Source organism: Phyllosticta citriasiana, assembly GCF_038021145.1.
Source record: "Phyllosticta citriasiana strain CBS 120426 chromosome Unknown IWZ02scaffold_9, whole genome shotgun sequence".
Taxonomy (NCBI): Eukaryota; Fungi; Ascomycota; class Dothideomycetes; order Botryosphaeriales; family Phyllostictaceae; genus Phyllosticta; species Phyllosticta citriasiana.
In genome coordinates, this window is record NW_027117286.1 from 1,297,217 (window position 1) to 1,315,416 (window position 18,200).

At 56.1% G+C, this 18,200-nt stretch overlaps 7 protein-coding genes across 7 annotated transcripts; 5 read left to right on the forward strand and 2 right to left on the reverse strand.

Annotated features, from left to right (window-relative positions):
- Positions 1-1,749: 1,749 nt before the first annotated feature.
- Positions 1,750-2,394, forward strand: IWZ02DRAFT_380713 (CoA binding domain-containing protein; the record flags this gene model as incomplete). The annotated part of the gene is made up of 2 exons (XM_066765123.1): positions 1,750-1,849; positions 1,982-2,394. The coding sequence occupies 2 exons, from the start codon at positions 1,750-1,752 to the stop codon at positions 2,392-2,394; spliced, it is 513 nt and encodes a 170-aa protein (XP_066621376.1).
- A 388-nt stretch (positions 2,395-2,782) lies between these two features.
- IWZ02DRAFT_317315 (bifunctional dihydrofolate reductase-thymidylate synthase) lies at positions 2,783-3,985 on the reverse strand. Its single transcript, XM_066764159.1, has one exon. The coding sequence runs from the start codon at positions 3,907-3,909 to the stop codon at positions 2,902-2,904; it is 1,008 nt and encodes a 335-aa protein (XP_066621377.1). The 5' UTR covers positions 3,910-3,985; the 3' UTR covers positions 2,783-2,901.
- A 132-nt stretch (positions 3,986-4,117) lies between these two features.
- On the forward strand, positions 4,118-6,056 carry IWZ02DRAFT_317461 (uncharacterized protein). Its single transcript, XM_066764160.1, has 2 exons — positions 4,118-4,400; positions 4,465-6,056. The coding sequence occupies exons 1-2, from the start codon at positions 4,222-4,224 to the stop codon at positions 5,837-5,839; spliced, it is 1,554 nt and encodes a 517-aa protein (XP_066621378.1). The 5' UTR covers positions 4,118-4,221; the 3' UTR covers positions 5,840-6,056.
- Positions 6,057-6,273: 217 nt separating this feature from the next.
- On the reverse strand, positions 6,274-7,197 carry IWZ02DRAFT_380519 (uncharacterized protein; the record flags this gene model as incomplete). Its single annotated transcript, XM_066765111.1, has 1 exon — positions 6,274-7,197. A coding segment is annotated over one exon (924 nt), but the record flags the coding sequence as incomplete, so codon positions are not given.
- Positions 7,198-9,308: 2,111 nt separating this feature from the next.
- On the forward strand, positions 9,309-10,596 carry IWZ02DRAFT_456483 (uncharacterized protein). The gene is made up of 3 exons (XM_066767860.1): positions 9,309-9,636; positions 9,709-9,976; positions 10,053-10,596. The coding sequence occupies exons 1-3, from the start codon at positions 9,427-9,429 to the stop codon at positions 10,094-10,096; spliced, it is 522 nt and encodes a 173-aa protein (XP_066621380.1). The 5' UTR covers positions 9,309-9,426; the 3' UTR covers positions 10,097-10,596.
- Positions 10,597-10,722: 126 nt separating this feature from the next.
- On the forward strand, positions 10,723-12,716 carry IWZ02DRAFT_483345 (uncharacterized protein). The gene is made up of 2 exons (XM_066769164.1): positions 10,723-10,989; positions 11,041-12,716. The coding sequence occupies exons 1-2, from the start codon at positions 10,819-10,821 to the stop codon at positions 12,400-12,402; spliced, it is 1,533 nt and encodes a 510-aa protein (XP_066621381.1). The 5' UTR covers positions 10,723-10,818; the 3' UTR covers positions 12,403-12,716.
- A 755-nt stretch (positions 12,717-13,471) lies between these two features.
- Positions 13,472-16,511, forward strand: IWZ02DRAFT_317544 (vacuolar protein-sorting protein bro1). Its single transcript, XM_066764161.1, has 2 exons — positions 13,472-15,259; positions 15,309-16,511. Exons 1-2 carry the CDS (start codon positions 13,601-13,603, stop codon positions 16,455-16,457), a joined length of 2,808 nt encoding a protein of 935 aa, XP_066621382.1. The 5' UTR covers positions 13,472-13,600; the 3' UTR covers positions 16,458-16,511.
- Positions 16,512-18,200: the final 1,689 nt, after the last annotated feature.

Sequence of the window (18,200 nt, forward strand, 5' to 3'; positions counted from 1 at the left end):
CCTCATACTACGCATCCTTCTCTCTCTCTCACCGCTACTACCTACCATGCTGCCTGCTCCACTGCATCCATCGATCGCTGCGTCTGCTTTGCAATCGACATCTCACGTTGCTTGCAGCATCGCGTCGCGTCGCGTCGCATCGCATAGCGCTAGGGCGGTGGGGTGCTATCTCCATCTCTCATCTCCTGTCCTGCCTTCTCTGATAGTCTCTTTTCTTTTGTCGGTCTGCCTGCTTCCCTTGCTCCGTTGAATATCCGCCTGCATCTCATCCACATACATGTCCTTCCTTCTTTCCTTGGCTTGTTGTCATCAATCATTGTCATCCACCACTACAAAAGTATTGATTCACATCATTTTCTCGTCATACGATCGACCACGCTACGCTAGTTACAACATCATCATCTGCCGGCGTCTAGATGTTCTAATCTTATCTCTCCCTTCTCTCTCTTTTCCCGCCTTGCAACGCCTTCTTCCTTCCTTCTCTCTCTCAATCTCTAGACGTATCCACGCAGTTAATCCAATCATAAATACCACATACCATGAATACACAACTTCTCCCCCCTCCCGAGCTTATCTGAAGTTTCCAGCCCGACCGCTCATTCACTGCCATCGAATGCCTGCCTCCCTCCCTTCCCACCGCTCACGCGCGCGCGTATTCCCTCCCGTCCATCCGCCCCCGTCGCGTCCATGCGCACACGCCGCCCTTGCATCAACACAGAACTTTGTCGGCCCTCCTTGGCCTTCCTTCCCTTTTCCCCGAACCCGTCCCACACGTACTATCCGGATACTTTCCCTTTCGCCGAGGTAATTCGGTTGGAGTGAGCTACGTAATTTTTTCATTCTCTATACTGTGCGACGCAATGCAATGTGACAGGGCTATGGACGCTTTCAATTTGTCGCTCACCCCTCATTTTGACGCACTGGAGGATGAGAGGACTGGAAGGGGAGGGGAGCAAAAGGTGAGGGCGAGGGAAAAAGATGAGTGTGAGGAGCGGATTGATGAACCGTTTGGATTGGATTGGGGTGGGGTGGGGAGGAGTGGGAAGGATTACCACAAGTTGTTGTTTCCCTAGTTCTCTGAGAGAGGCTGAGTCCTCAGATAGTATCGTAACGTGAGTGACCTGTCGTCTTCTTGCTCATCCACACGCAGCACTCCAAGTCAAGCCACGGAAACCAGATCTCTCCGTCCATACACATTGTAAGTAGCAGACAGATAGACAGACAGGACCCCTCCCTATCCACTATCAACCACGCAGCACACCCATCCATCCATCCATCCATCCATTCATCAACACCATCACCAGGCATATAGCCTCTAAGCGCCGTCGTCGACCATGAACCAGGGCCATCCCTGGAGCCCCTCGTCACCGATGGCACAGACCGAACCACGGACGGACGGACGGATGGCTGCCGGGCGCTAGCTTAGCTTACCCTAGCACCCCCCGGACCAGAGGGGAGCGCTGTTCGCATGCTGGACGGATTTGCGGCAACTATTTTAGCGTAGCTTGGCCGAACGCCGACGCCGACGTCACTGCGACGACAACGACGACGACAACGACGACGACAAAGACGAAGACGACGAAGAAGACGCTGCGCAACAGGACCGAAGGCTCCACTGCTATTGCGACATCTCCACACACACGTACGCAAATAGGAGACAGAGAGAAAGAAAGAGAAAGAAAGAAGGAGACACGTGCATCCAGCCAGCTAAACCCTACCTCACCACACAAAGTAAAACAAAACACCACCATGGACGCCGCCGCAACAAAAGCACTAAAAACCTTCTTCTCTTCGCCGCGCTTCGCCGTCGCAGGCGCGAGTTCCGACCCGACGAAATTCGGGCACAAGAGTGTGTCTCCCCCCATCCTCCTTCCCCTCCCGTTCCCAACCCCCTCCTTCCCCACATCCACACACACACACACACACACACACACACACACACACACACACACACACACACAACTAACACCACCACCGACAGTTTTCTCATGGTACCTGACGCATTCCCTCCCCGTAACCCCGCTCAACCCGCGCGCCGCCTCCATCACCGCCAACAAAACCGAACACGCCACCCTCCCTTCTCCCGCCGCGCTCCCCGCGCCCGCCGAAACGGGGCTCAGCATCGTGACGCCGCCGCAAGCGACGCTGGCGCTGCTGAGGGAGGCGAAGGAGGTCGGGGTAAGGGCGGTGTGGTTGCAGCCCGGCACGTTTGATGAGGCGGTTGAGGCGTTTGTTTTGGGTCGGGAAGGGGAGGATGGGAAGGGGACCCCGCCGTTCGAGGCGGCGTTGCTTGGGAATAGATGGGGGAGGCGGGGCGAGGGGTGGTGTGTGCTTGTTGATGGGGAGGAGGGGTTGCGGGTTGCGGGGAGGGAGTGGCGGAGGGGGAAGATTTGAGGAGAGGGTGGATGCGGGCGGATGAGAGGGGGGGATGAGATGGATCGTTGTATAGGTACATGCATGAGCATACATATACGCTGTCTACAGACATACAAATAGCTACGTATACAGATACTTGCTCCGAACTCCATTCTCGATTGCCCCATACCCATCGTTATTTCATCCGCGACGAAGAGTCCCGATGCTGTCTCCTCACACTCGCAAGATACGAAAAGCAATTTAAACCGCTTCTCGACTGAAGAAACGTTGAATTTTGATTGCGTCATCGAGGGCAAGGGAGTACCTACTTAAGTAGGTACCTAGTGCGATGGCGACAGCTCTCTATGTAGCGCAACTCTGGAAGTGTATGAATGCTCCCTGGACGTGTCTGTGTATTCTCGCAATAGAAGATGTGTGTACAATGCGAGCATCTGATGTGTAGTATATCTCCGCAACGCCAAAACCATGCAAAAGAAGAGCCCCTCTACCCAGTCAACCAACCAAGCCAAAACAAAGAAAAAGTTTCTACACCGACATCTTCATCGCGATCGACTTGTGCGGATCATATCCCTTGACCTCAAAATCCGACACCTGCCAGCCGTCAATGCTGCCGCCCTTTTCACGATTGATGGCGAGCAGTGGGAAGTCGCGGGGTTCGCGCTCGAGCTGCTGCTGAAGCGCGTCGACATGGTCGAGGTAGACGTGCGCGTCGCCCATGGTGTGCGTCAGCGAGCCGGGCACCAGGTCGCAGACGTGCGCCAGCATGTGGGTGAGCAGGGCGTAGCTGGCAATGTTGAAGGGCACGCCGAGGCCCATGTCGCAGGAGCGCTGGTACAGCAGCGTGTGCAAGACGCCCTTCTGCTGCTCTGCGTCCTTGTTATCCGCAACGCCATTCACGCCGCGCCGGGCGGCGGGGAGGCTGACGTAGAATTGCGCAAACATGTGGCACGGCGGCAGGGCCATCTTCTTGAGGTCGGCCGGGTTCCACGCGCTCATGATGATGCGCCGGTCAAAGGGCTTGTGGCGCAGCTTGTCGATGACGTCGGCCAGCTGGTCGACGCCCTGTCCTGTGTAGTCGGCGTGGCAGTCGACGTAGTCGGCGCCAAAGTGCCGCCACTGGAACCCGTACACGGGGCCCAGGTCGCCCTCCTCGCGGTGGCCCAGCCCCACGCTGTCCAGGAACGCCCGCGACCCGTTGCCGTCCCAGATCTTGATCCCCGCGTCTGTCAGCGGCTTGGATGATGTGCTGCCCGAGATGAACCAGAGCAGCTCGGCGATGACGGCGCGAAGGAAGACGCGCTTGGTTGTGAGGAGCGGTAGGATTGGGACGGGCGGTGCTGAGGGGTCGTCTGCTGGTTTGGATAGCGAGAAGCGCAGTTGTGGTGGTGCAAAGAGCGAATATGTTCCTGTGCCGGTGCGGTCGGGGCGGTGTTCGCCATGCGCCAGAATTTGGCGGATGAGGTCGAGGTACTGGTATTCTTCGTGGCGAGTGGGCGCAGGAGCGTCGCGGTTAGCACCGGCAGGGAGTTGCATGATGCTGGATTTGTCGTCTGCAAGATGGCTTTGGTGACGAGGTACGTCGAGATGTGGTGGTGGCAGAGAGGCGTTTTGGAATTGAAGATAGACGCGAGAGACGCGTTGACGCGTCGCAACTAATTCGGTCGACCATCGGGCCGAGCTACGGCCCGTCGCCGATTGACGCCGACCAGCTCACGTCCGGTCGGCTGCATCTGCCCGACAACAACAACGCTGAGAACCACCGCTCGTTACGAATCGCTGCTGTGCAGCTAGCCCCAATCCTTCCAGAATCCTTCTCGAGCGAAAGAAGCCGACCTGACCCTCGTCATGGCTGACTCTGAAACGCTCAACCATCTCCTCTCCGTCCTGCGCGAACGACGTATCCCACTAACGCGAGACGACGTGCAATGGGCTTTTGAGTCTGTCAAGACTCGTGATGATGCCGTTGCTTGGGTGGACCAGTATCTCCAGCAAAATACTCTGCTGAGCAAGGAAGAACTTGACCTGTACGTATCTGGCACACTCGGCTTCTTTTCAAAATTCAGTCACGTGTCCTGATGCCTTGGACAGATATGAAAAGCTGTGTGAAAAGGATCCATCATTGAGGAACAAAAATGACGTAAAGAATGTACAACCCATTTTGGATGATGATTTGAGGGCTGCAATCGCCGCTTTGGAGTCGTCCACGGCAAACATCCAGCACCAGACGAGGACCCTGGAAGCGCAGATGGACGCTCTGCGCGAATTGCAAAGGCAAGAAGCTGAGCCAGGAATGGAGCTCCGCCGTCGCGTAGAAGAACGCAAGCAAAAATATGCGGCCGAAAAGGCGCAAGTAGACTTCGCCATAGAAGGGCTGACAGATGCTATCACCGAACGCGTCACTTCGTTTTCGAAGCAGTCCAAGGCGAGCGCTCTCTCCGTTTCCTCTTTGGCCAGTGAACGACTGGTTTCGGACGACTGCAAATTTGGAGCGCTCAGCGAGCTGTCCAAGAAATTAGATGGGGCCACCAACGGCAGTTCAGAGAAAAAGGAGGTGGAGCAGCTTAGCAACACGCTTGTCTCCTTCCGATGCGCCAGCATCCGCACGCGCGTGGATCGCATTTTCCAAGAGCGGCTGCGCAGCGCGTCGCGAAAGAATTTCCCCGATCGGCCAGTGGAAGAGGCACAGGCAGAAAAGGAAGCGCTCAAGGAAGAGCTCGAGACGCTGCACGCCGAAATTCAATCAGTGGCGGAAATGAGCGTTGAGCACGAGTTCCGCGGCCCCATCAGCGCGACGATTGAACAGAGCCAAACGCAACAGCAGCGGCTGCAGCAGCGCTGGCTCGACTACATTCTGTCTACCGTGGAATACATGACCCACCGGCTCTCGCACCTCTGCACGCACGCCACGGACCTACGCGCGTTCCACGCCACTCTCACCGAGATATCCGACCTCTACGTCGCTACCGCGCGATCCGCAGCCTCGCCGCCGCCGCGACCAGCTTCGTCCTCACCGTCCAAGAGTCGCGGCAAAGACACGGCTACGCGCGTCGTCGAGCTCTCCAAAGCCACCCAGGAGCTGCTGCGCCACCTAGACATGACAATCCCCACGAAAAGCCAGAAATCGCCCGCGCAGGCCCGACAATCGCTCGCTGAGTCGACCCTCGAGCGCCAGAACCGCCTGCTGCTGCACCAGTCGGCCACGCAGGCTGCCGTCGTCAAGAGCATTGGCGAGGCCGTCGGCAATGGCAATCTCGAGGTGCAGGAGCTGCTCGGCGCGCTGCTGGCCAACTCCGAATTCAAGGACTTGTCGCTTGGCAATCGCGTCGTGGAGAGGGGCATTGAGGGGCTGGAGGTAGGCATCGGCGACATGAGTAGCTTCATGCCTGGATTGGGCGAGCGAATGGATCTGGCGGGGAGTAAGGAGGGGCGCGCTTTTGTAGAGAGGTGGGCCGGTGATGGCTGATTTGAAGAACTGCGGGCTATCCTGATTCATCTGATTGATTGTGTTTTCAATGTCCATTTGTATATAGTCTCGATTTCCTGCTTTTCCATGGTTTGAATGCTCCCAGATGCCGCTCCTCGATCCAAATAGATACCACTCTGTCAGTCCAATACCAACGTCGACCCCCTTTTTTTTTCGCTCCAAGAAAGCAAACTCATGAACCCATCGACCAACCAGCTGACCCATTTGCAAATCAACCAAATGAAGTGCCACCCCGCTTTTCAGCCGCGCCGTAAATGCAGTGCGGCTCAGAAAATGTGGACCAGAAATTCCAAGTAAATCGCAACGCACCAGAAAGACCATCGAGAACCGTCGTAAGCCGTCGCAAAGAGCACCTCAAGAAAGCAAAATCCGCCACATCTCCGCACCCAAGTTGTCGGAAACTCCCGCCTCACTCAGATCAACGCAGAGCGCTCAAACGAAGGCTGCTTGAACCGCGGGTCTCCCGAACGCCTGCGCTCATACCGGACCTGCTCATGGACGAGCATACCATAGAAGCCAGCGTCATACGCGTCGCACGCCAGATACTCCCACCACAGGCGCAGACCGGGCGGCGCAGCCGTGTCCTCGCGCTCAAACGCCTGCAGGACGGCCTCCTTGGACAGCCGACTAACGTGCTTCGACGCGCGCTTGCTCCAGGCCCTGAATTCGCCGACCCAGCGTTGGATTTCGGATTTGAATTCGCCTGTGTAGTCGCAGCCGCCGGCGGTGCCGTCGGGCACAGGGCCGTCGTACTCGGGCTTCGCATCGTCGCCGACGTGTGCCTTGAGCAAGGTGCTGACCCACGCCGGGCGCGACGGATCCGCCAGCACCGTCGCCCAGTGCATCTTCACGTGGTAGGGGACGGCTTCCATCATGCGGTCGTAGTCGAGCTTGTCGCTGTAGCGCGGCTGGCTGTACATACCGAAGTAGCGGTACTGCTTGCTGCGGCGCTCTTCTGGCTTGTTGGATGTGTTGGCAGCGGGAGGAGAGGCGGCGATGAAGAGGGGCACGCGCTCGAAGGCTTTGGCGCCGTCGTCGCCGTCGACGTCCTCGGGGTTCTCTGGGTTGAAGTACGGCGTCAATTTGGCACCGTGCATGCCTGGTTGCTTTGGGAGGTACGGATCGAGCGAAGCGTCGAGGATGTAGTACGAGCGAGAAGGCAGAAGACTGCTTCCAGCTTTCGTCTCCTTGTAGTAGAAGCCGGGAGACCACTGCTTGCCGCCGAAAAGGTCGCGGATGAAGTCCCACGAGAAGGTGATGGTGTCCTTTGCGGCGGGAATACCTTGCAGGTGCTCGAGGCCGAGGGGCGCGAGCTGGCGCACTCCAAGCGGCTGCCAGTTGGAATAACTCTCGATGAAGGCTGCGGAAGGGTCTTCGGTCGTTGGAACTGCCGTGTCGGGATGCTCGTGCTGGCTGCTTTCAGGCTCCTTGGTCGCTCCGCAGTCGACATCGACGTTCTGTGGCAAAGGCGCCGCGGCCTTGGTAATCTCGGACTTGACAGCGTTGGACGTGGGCTGAGGAGTTTGAGTATCGTTCCGGTTGCTTTCGGGTGCCTTGGACGCTCCTTTGTCGAGCTTGATGCTGTTTTGCAAAGGCGCTTCAGCCTTAGTCGCCTGGGTTCTGTCATTGTTGAGCGTAGTATGAGGGGTCTCAGTACCGTGCTCAACGCTGGTGGGCTCCTTAGTCGCTCCATCCTCGAACTTGACGCCCTTGGGCAAAGGCTTCTCTGTCTTGGTGGCTTGGATGTTGACAACGTTGGACTTGGTCTGAGGGCTCCGCGTGCCATCAGAATTGATGGCACCGGCCTGAGTGCCGTTGAGCTGGCTCGCTTGGGGCTTGCTGGTGGACTTGACGCTGTTCGATGGAGCATTCGTCTGCGAGTTTCCGCTAACAGGCCGGGTGATTTTGTCGGATGTGACGGGTGCCTTGGGCGCGTAGCGGGACAGACGCAATCCTCCCGAGGGTGTGATGGGCGACCTGCGATCCTTGTCTCCAGCAGCTGTGTTCTGAGGGCTGAATTTCGACAATGCCAATCCGGAAGGACCCGAGGCTTCGCGCTCTTCCTGAGGAGCAGCCTCAATCGCGTTCACAAGTGAGCTTGGGAGGTCATCGGTGTACATGGGAGCATTGATAGACTTGTGAGTCCTCTCAAGTCGCTTCCTGGTAGCCTCCAACTCTGAAGAATCGAGACTTGAGAATTGCTGGTTGCCAAACGTAACCATCCAGCCGCCCTGCTTCAACCTCTCCACATCCTTGCGAAGTGAGAGAATCTCGTCTCCGTATGTCACTGCCAGGTTTCGAAGTTGGTGGGGAAGATTTTGATCACAATTCTGGTCGTCGACGTCGTCATAACGGACAAGAGCCTTGGAGCTGGCACGGTCAAAATCCGCGCCGAAGGAAAAGCTGTGGGCTTGCGGGTTCAAAGGACTGAGGTGAGACTGAGCCGACATTGGGGCGAATTGGCCCGCCTGACGTGAAGCAGCCATGTTGCTTGTGCCAAGTGCCTGCTTCAGGCGGAGTACGGCCAAAGCACAAGGAAGATAAGGAAGCGAGAAGTGAGAGTCAGAGCTCTGCTCTTGACAACCTGAACTGAGTCTGGTCAACATGAATCAGAGTTCACACTCGAATTTGGGGCCGAGAGTAGAGACGAGAACCCAGTGTAGAGACTTTGAAGAGCTCACCTCGGTGCCTGGCTCGAAGTAGTGAGGTCTGGTAAGGCGCAGAGACTCAAGACCCAGGGGTTCGGAGTACAGCAGATGGATAGGCCGTTTGGATATTTGAAGAAGCAAAGAGATATGGGTGGATAGTGATGGAAGCCAAGTTAGCTGGTGTTGGATGAAGAAGTTTGGTCTGGAACGTGGTGGAGGAGTTATTTATGGCTGACTGCCCTTTCGAAGAAGCCTGCCCGGACAGTCACCGACTTCTATAGGGCAAGCACTCCCTGGAAGCTAGTAGGGTGATACTCAACCATTGGAGAGGACTAGCCCAACATGGAACATGTCAAGCTCCGTCCTGGCTGCTCGTAGCATCGTGGAGCGATACTAGGAGCTGTCTACAAAGACTCTATTTTGGCGGAGAACATCCTTCTGGAGTCTCCAATATCAAGTGCCTTAATGCTATGCATCTGGCATGCTTACATGGTCTTTTCTTGCAGCAGCCGTCCCACTCAGCCATGGTCCATTCATTCCTCGCTCTTGGCTGACTTTCTCAGATGGACGATTGCAAATGGACAAACTTTGACAGACTGAAATGAGAGAACAGGATAATCTTGTGCCTGGCGATGGAAAAGGCAGAGACCTAGGTGATGATGTACAGGGCGCGAGGTTGGGGCCAACCGAGCTTGACCTTTTGGCGCCGACCGGGGTTGGGGGTGGACCCTGGCACGTCATTCACGGCCTGACCTGACGGGAGCGAGCGAGCTGCGGCTACTGTAACTGCTAGCTCCTCTCACGCTCGCACCATCTCACCACTCTGAAATGCTCACGCGCCCTCGCTACGCTCCCTTTTCGCGTTCCTTTTCGGCCATTCTGCTCGAATAACGCGACCAATCTTTACAATCTTCAACCATGCCACCGGCAAAATCTCGTCCTCACGAACACGACTCGCGTCCCGACGGCACAGCCGTAAAACCAGAGAAGCAGCGCGGACGAAGGAATGGCGCCAACAACCTCACCAATGGCAGTCACTTGAAGGAGACCATGTCTGTGTCTACAGACTTTGCCCACCATACTGGTCGCGGTGCTGGACAGCAGACGCATAACGCCTCGAGTGGCGGGGTAAGTCGCCGATTAACTTGACTTTACACGCTCGTCTTGGCCGCTCACAATTCTCGCATCTTGTTGTCACAGATGTCCTGGCCCTCTGAAGATCTTTCGTTACTCATGAACTACCGCTCTTCCCACCGCCTCGACGCTCCCGGCGCGTTCAAGAACCCCTTGGCCCCCGCAATCCTTGGGCGAGGCATCGGCAAATACTCTCCGACAATGGCGCGGAAAAAGAATGAGAGAAGGATATCCAAGGAGCAGCTTGCAACGGCTGTGCGCAAAAACTTCAATGCTCTCGCTGTGAGCGAGTCCGAGGTGATTGTCGACCTCCTTTACAAGGTCAAAATGCAAGGTAAGCTTCTGCCGATGTATCAGACGAGGGATCGGATTGAAATTTAGAACACGTCTAACACCAACAATCGCTTTAGACAAGGCATTTCGCCTGCGCTTCGCCCCGCCGCGTGCTCGGTGATTTTCCCAGCTCTCGAAAAGTCTCGCAACAAGACAACCAGAGTCGCCTCCAAAACTGCTAGTCGGCACCGACAAACACTTTGCAAAAATGGCGTAGATACGGATATTGGACATTTGGTACACTGGCGTTCGGATGGAGAATACCCTCGGCCCTGACGATAGGGACACAGTGGCTAGGAAGAGGAAATTATTTTTGGGCGACAAGCCACGTTCATACCCTTTGGCGCTTCCCAACCAGAACACTCAGTTGATGGTACTTGTATGATGGGACATCCGGTTCGGACATATCGCGGGACGTGGCACTGTTGGGATTTGCGGAGACGCGACGCGTGCTGAGCTTTGGTACGGCGGGCTTTTTTCGCGGGGGCGGAAGTGCAGCGCGGCGAGGTTCGCATGACGACATGGAGTCTGGCGCAATGAGAGAATTTTTTCGTTCGGACAGCTGCAGACAGTGTAAAGAAGACAACATAGTCACGAATGACACGGCGGCATTGGGTTTTGCATCTGGCGTCTGGTGATGGTCGCGCCGATCGCTGCCAGGACCGTGGCGCGGCGCGGCATATGTCATCGCTCTGAAGCGTCGGCGAATCGAGAAGAATCGATTAGCCTCTTGGCACAGATTTTACGACGCGCCTCTACTTCTTCCCCCATCGCCATCGACATCCGAGACCTCTGACGCGCATACGCCACTTAATTGAAAAAAAATAAAAAATTCAATCAACAATGAGCTTCGCAGCCCCCAGGGCAACTGTCCTTAAGCACGCGCTGCCGTTGCGCAGCAGAACTTCGACGTCAACACCTCGACCTCGGCGACTGTCCACTGCTGCAACCCCAGCATGGACTCGACCGACTACCCAATGCGCCAGCAAGCCGCACGGCTTTGCACAGCGAAGAGTAAGTCAATCCATTTTGGTCGTTGTGAGTTTGGCTGACTAGGCGATACAGCTATTCCACGCATCCTCGGCGCTCGCCATGAAAGATCCTTATTCGACGCTCGGTGTCGACCGCAACGCATCTGCTGGCGAAATCAAGAAAGCCTACTACGGTCTTGCAAAGAAATACCATCCCGACACGAACAAGGACCCCGGGGCCAAGGACAAGTTTGCTGAAGCCCAATCCGCATACGAGCTGTTGTCGGACGCCGAGAAGCGCAAGACATACGATACCTACGGCGCTGCCGCGTTCGGGCAGGGTGGTGGATTTGACCCAGGTGCCGGCGGTGCAGGTGGCAACCCCTTCGGAGGCGGCTTTGGAGGGTTCGGCGGCGGCGGTCCTGGCGGGCCGTTCGGCGCAGACATCAACTTTGAAGACCTCTTCAGCGCCTTTACGGGCGGAGCTGGCCGAGGAGGGAGGGGAAGGAGAGGAAGAAATCCATTCCAGGAGGAGATTTTGGTCGGCGACAACATCGAGGTCCAGACGAACATCAGCTTCATGGATGCGGCCAAGGGCACGACCAAGGAGATCTTCATCACCCCGCTCGTCCAGTGCAAGTCTTGCTCGGGCAGTGGATTGAAGAAGGGGACGCAAAAGAAATCCTGTGGAGCGTGTGGAGGAACTGGCCAGCGGGCTACCAGCATGGGTCCTATCCAGATGGTAGCGACTTGCGACGTGTGTGGTGGAGCGGGCACATCGGTGCCAAGAGGATCCGAGTGCTCCAGCTGCCGCGGCGAGGGTGCGGTGAGGCAGAAGCGGACAGTCACGATTGACATTCCTGGCGGTGTGGAAGACGGCATGAGGTTGCGTGTGTCGGGAGAAGGAGATGCGCCAGTCGGTGGAGCGTCGACTTCCAACTTCCGCACGCAAAACGGCGACCTCTACGTTTTCATCCGGGTCACTCCCGACCCCAAGTTCGCTCGCCAGGGCTCCGACATTCTGTACACGGCAACGATACCGCTCACAACGGCAATTCTTGGAGGCGAGATCCAAATTCCGACGCTGGATGGCAACGTCAAGGTCAAGGTACCTACGGGCACAGGCACGGGAGACAAGATCACTCTGGGAGGCTTGGGTATGAAGAAGCTAAACAGCAGACGGGGTCTCAAGGGCGACCTCAAGGTTGAGTTCAAGGTGAATATGCCCAAATATCTCAACACCAGCCAGCGGACCATTCTCGAGATGTTGGCGGACGAGATGGGCGACAAGAACGCAAAGCGTATCATGAACGTCGGCGAGATGAGCAAGGAGACTCAGGAGAAGCGTGACGAGGTGGAGAAGAACAAGCACAAGAACGAGGGCTTTCTCAAGAGCGCCTGGCACAACCTGACAGGCCAACACAAAAAGGACGACCAGGATGGCGAGTCGAAATAGGCGTCGATGACCGGCGAGCGTGATGAAAAATAAAGCGTACGGTAATCCCGTTGGGTCCGTCCGACGGGACTCGAAACTTGTTTGGTCTGGCGTTTAAGCGCATGATGCGCGCGAGGAGCATTTGGAAGGCATATCCACGGCGTTTTGCAGTTGTTTCAATTCAACGGGCAGCCTGTAGTGTACTGAGTGTAAATCTTGACTAGCAGACAGCGTAGTGATAGACAGAACAAGCATCTCAGCTCCATGAATGTACATCAGGACCTGCAAGCAATGAATTCGGGCCGGAAGCGCTGGCGGACCGAGAGGTGGTAGAGCTGCATGTGTTTTGTGACGAATGACGAGCCCGGCAGCGCGGCTCGAGGCCCATTTGGAGACCCCCGCGGCGACTACCAGTCGAATCGAAGCAATCCACCAGTGGCTGTGATGCGACGGCGCCTGCATTCGAAATCGGTGCGGCGCCGCGATACTTGTTGTTCTAGATTTGTGTCGTCGGTGTCGACGAGAGGAGCTTCCCCACAACCCAGGCGTCAAAGCGTCCAGTAACGTCAGCTACCATAAGGTATACCGGACAACCCCAACCCAATCCCGCCTGACGACCCGAATCGCTGCCTACCTCTAAACGCCCTTCTGCCCACTTCGCCTCCATCCTCTCAAGCTCCGCCGCGTCGGCGCTTACGCTGTTGCCGCTCACCAACCACCGCGACGACCCTACATACCTGCCTACGCCCGCCCGCCAAACTGCGCCGTCAGCACACAGTCTCCAACTGCAGGCATCGCGTCGTCTGGGACAATAAACGGCGAATCGCCCACGACCTCCGGCCGCATACCTGCATGAGCAGCGCGATAAGGCGGCTCCAAGACTCTGCATCGGGCGAGCTACATCTTTCCAGGCCACAGCCACCGCCCTCGCCGCCAACATGCCTTCAGTCCTCGCACCCATGATCTCCGTCCCGCTGAAGCAGACCAACGAGATTGACTGGATCTCCCCGCTCAAGGGCTACATTCGCCAGACGTACGGCGACGACCCGGAACGCTACCAGGAAGAATGCCAGACGCTCAACAGACTGCGGCAGGACATGCGCGGGGCGGGCAAGGACAGCGCTGCTGGGAGGGATCTGCTCTACAGATACTACGGCCAGCTCGAGCTGCTGGACTTGCGATTCCCCGTCGATGAGAACCACATCAAAATCTCCTTCACATGGTGAGCAAAGGGTTGGGGGCAATCGGCGGGCCCTTTCTTTGGAGCATACAGACGGGGCTGACAGATGCCACGATTAGGTTCGATGCCTTTACCCACAAGCCCACATCGCAATACTCACTTGCGTACGAAAAAGCGTCCATCATATTCAACATTTCGGCCGTCCTGTCCTGCCACGCCGCACACCAGAATCGTCACGAAGATGTTGGCCTCAAGACTGCCTACCACTCATTCCAAGCCTCGGCCGGCATGTTTACCTACATCAATGAAAACTTTCTACATGCGCCGTCGACCGATTTGTCCCGGGAAACTGTCAAGACGCTGATTGCAGTGATGCTGGCACAGGGTCAGGAGGTATTCCTGGAGAAGCAGGTCGAGGATGGCAAAAAGTATGGCATGTTGGCAAAGCTTGCGTCACAAGCACAATTTCTCTACAGCCAGGCAGTCGAGGGAGTGCAAGAGAACGTGAGCAAGGGCATCTTTGAAAAGGTGTGGTTGTTGCTGGTGCAGGTCAAGGCAAACCACACGGCCAGTCTCGCCCAGTACTACCAGGCCATGGCTGACAACGATGCCAATTCCCACGGAACCTCCATCTGTAGGCTCCAAGTTGCCGAGCAGCAAGCAAAAGACGCCAATAAGATTGCCAACGCCTTTCCCAACAATGTTCCGGCGACCTCCAACCTGAGCTCGGAAACAGGCTCCATATTACAGGACATGTCCAAGCGACATTTGCTCAACATCCAGGAGCGGATCGTCGAATTCACCAAAGACAACGACTTCATCTACCACCAGCAGGTTCCCGCTGAAGCGTCATTGTCGTCGATACCGAAGCTTCCCGCAGCAAAGGCCATCCCTGTCAGCGAGCTCTACCAAGGCCAGGACATTCAGCGCATCATTGGACCAGACATCTTTCAGAAAATAGTCCCCATTTCTGTCACCGAGCAGGCCAGCTTGTACGATGAAGAAAAGGCAAAGCTGATAAGAGCCGAGACGGAAAAGGTCGAGACTGCCAATGACGAAATGGCAGCTAGCCTGGACTATCTCAAACTGCCTGACAGCCTCAACATCTTGAAAGGTGGAATGGACCAAGAAATGACTGTCGACGAGGAATTCCGAAGATGGTGCGAGGAATTGGCAGGCCACCAACCGTTTACCACGGCTTTTGACCAGCTGAGCTCCGAGAAGACAACAATCACTTCCATGCTGGATCAATGTGTCAAGCAGCTGGACATGGAAGAGAGCGTGTGCGAAAAGATGCGGAGCAAGTATGGCGCCGACTGGACACAGCAGCCGAGTTCGAGGTTGACGGCCACTTTGCGGAGCGATATCAAAAACTACAAAAACGCCATCGAGGAAGCGAGCATCAGTGATGCTGCACTATACAGCACCTTCAGACAGTACGAAAGTGACTTCGACGAGATGAGGAGCGCTGGTGAGACGGATGAAGCAGACGTTCTCTATCAGAGGGCCATGATCAAGGCTGGCGCCGCAAGAGGAAAGGGCAAGAGCAGCCCTGGCAATGAAGGCAATCTGCTCGATGACGACTTCGAGGGTGGACCTAGTGTGACCGATCAAATTACTTCAGTTGAAGAGTTGCTCAGGAAACTGAATTTAATCAAGAGGGAACGCCAGCAGGTGCTCAAAGACCTCAAGGAGAAGGTGAGACTTGTATCTCAATCGGCGTGCAAAACTTTGCTGACTTGCGCAGGTTCACACTGACGATATTTCCAACGTCCTTATCCTCAACAAGAAGCAAATCTCGAATCAGGAGAACCAGCTATTCAAGGCAGAGCTCGAAAAGTTCCGCCCGCACCAGAACCGGATTATGCAAGCGATTCATAAGCAAAACTCGTTGATGAAGGAGCTCACCCGGACGTATGGCGACCTGCTGCAGGACAAGCGTGTCAGATCCGAGCAAAACAAGTACGAGGCCTTTTCCCGACAGAGAAGCTCGGTCATGAACAAGTATCGAAAAGTATACCAGGCTTTTAACGATCTGATATCAGGGTTGATTAGGGCGCAAGGATTCTACAGCGACATGAAGGAAACGGTGGAAAGCTTGCAAAAGAATGTGGAGTCTTTTGTCAACAACAGGCGTTCAGAAGGCGGCCAGCTGCTTGCTTCGATTGAAAACCGCAAAGCGGCCGGATCGTCTGATTACGCAGACCGAGAGCGTGAGCGACTGCGGTCACTCATGGAGCGCATGTCGGTGGAGCCGTCTCGCTCACCCGTCCAGCAACACGAGCGCTCCGGCTCGCGGCCAAGCACCCTTCAGCAAACACCATCCTTTGGCTACAACCCTGCCGCTTCCCCTCCAGCCCAGTATGGCATGGCCTCTCCGCCGCTCCATTCTCGCATGCCTCCACAACAGAGCAATGGAACCCCGTACCAACAACCGCAACAATCACAACCGCCCATGCCACCACGTCGCGAGAGCTACAACTCGCCCATCCCCGGCAGCACCCCTACCTACAACCCCACCACATATGGCCAGTTGCATTCGCCGCCGGCGACGCAGCAATACTTTTCGCCGCCGCCCCAGCAGCAGCAGCAAAACCAGCCTGCCCCTGCTGCGGCTGCAAATCCCTACGCCAGCCCAAACCCCAACATCTATTCCCCACAGCAACATCAGCAGGGCTTCCTACCTCCAGGCTACGTCCCGCCGCCCCCGCCTCCTGGCCCCCCGCCTAGCCAGCACGTCGACTACTCGGGCTTGACGGGCGGCGGCGCGCCGTATCCGTCCGGGCCTGGGGGCTATGCGTCGATGAGCCGGCCGGCGGGGACGGGACATCAGCAGCAAAATCAGCAAGGACAGGGTGGACAGGATCCGTGGGCGGGGCTTAGTGCGTGGAAGTAGATCGTCGTGTATGAGGGGTTGCGAATGCGTGTTTCTTTGCTTCATTGTGCGTATTTACTCCTAAATCCATTCTTGTCTGCTTTGACCAGTCTGCTTTTAAATGAGTTTTCATATTTCTATTTGCGCTTTCTCCGCTCCTCCTACTCTTCTTCTTTTCTCCCCCCTTGTCGACCCTCTTTCTTGTGGGATGTAGTCAGACAGCTGAGAGACAATTTGCGGCACAGCACGCTTAGTCCATTTGCTTGCTGTCTGCTTCATTTGTCCTTGTTTGGCCCTGTCTTTTCCTTCATCCGCTGATCTTTCCTTGTTCTTCTCTCCGTCGTCGGCAAATATATGCATGCATGGATGTGTGAGGTTGCTCAGTAAGTCAGGGGTAATGATTGGTTAGAATGGTGGGGAGATGACTACGAGGACGGTGAACGCGGAAAAGAAGAACTTTTCCGTCGTGTCAAAAGCACGGAACACGCGAGAGATTGAATTTGAATGGCAGAGGTGCTGTGCTGGTGTCGAGGGAAAAGGCAGCAACGGCATTTTGGAGCAGATGATGGCTGATGGGAGACATAGGAAGTAATGGAGGTGTCTTACACTTGATTCATCTCTCTCTGTGATGCATACCCACACGCGCTCCAGCTCTTCCTATTTTCTCAGCCTCTCCCTCTCTCGTTTGCTCTGCCTCTCTGCCGGGCCCATGTACCCACGAGTCAAGCCTGAGTGGGTCAGGGGCCAAGCCAGGTACATGTAAGTAAGGCTGCAACGAAGGGGCCATTTCCCCATTACCCACCTACTTTGAAATCCGCACTAACTGCTCTATTCGGCCTGTACGTATTCCGTACTGCGCTAATATCAACTATCTATCCATCCGTGGAATAATAGGTAGTTGAAAATTTTTGAGGTCGAACGATCATCGTCAACCGGCTGCACGCGTGGCGCAGCAGGATTGCAGAAAGTTTCCAAACGCGGTTAGCCCCCACCACCACACCGGGCACGTACGTCCAACGTCCCTCGTCTGTCTCTCTGTCTGTTTCTCATCTCCCACGACGAGGAAAACACAAACATAGACGCCAAAAGAATCACAGGCCATGGCGAGTTCCGCCACTTCTCACGGCCACGGCCATCGCGTCGCCTTTCCAACATCCATCGCCGACTCCACCATCCTTCGTCGACTTGTGCCTAAAGCCGCCCCCAAGCACACAGTGGGTCCCGCCGGCAACTGAGTCTATTCCCCTCCTCGAACCGGACGAGCTTCGATCCTCAGTCTTTCTATTCTGTCAGCGGCGGCCCCCAGCGCACATACACGTGCACATACATATATACAGCCTGCGGGGCGACCCACACAGCCAGCCAGCCAGCCAGCCCTATAGCCTTACCGCTGATGTTTGGTGTTTGCTGCCAGAAGGGCGGATAGGCCGCAGTGTCGTTTTAGAAATGGTCATGCATGAGGAAGAGCGAGGAGGTGATCGTTCCGAAGTGGGTGGAGGAGAGACCGGGAGGGGAAGAATTGATGGAGATCGTTGTGGAGGCTTTTTTTCTGAGGTGGATTGAGTGGGGTTGAGTTGGGTATATGGAGACCAGACTCGAACCGACTTCACAGCCTGTCTGTAGGATCCTACCGAGGGCTGTGAGAATCCATCGTGGCCCCGAACGGAGACTGCCTCCCACTTGCGGATGCGGTTGTTGAGGGCATGGGTTAGGGTCGTAAGTGTCAAGGGAATGAGTCAGTGGTATACAAGGTGAAGAGTTTGG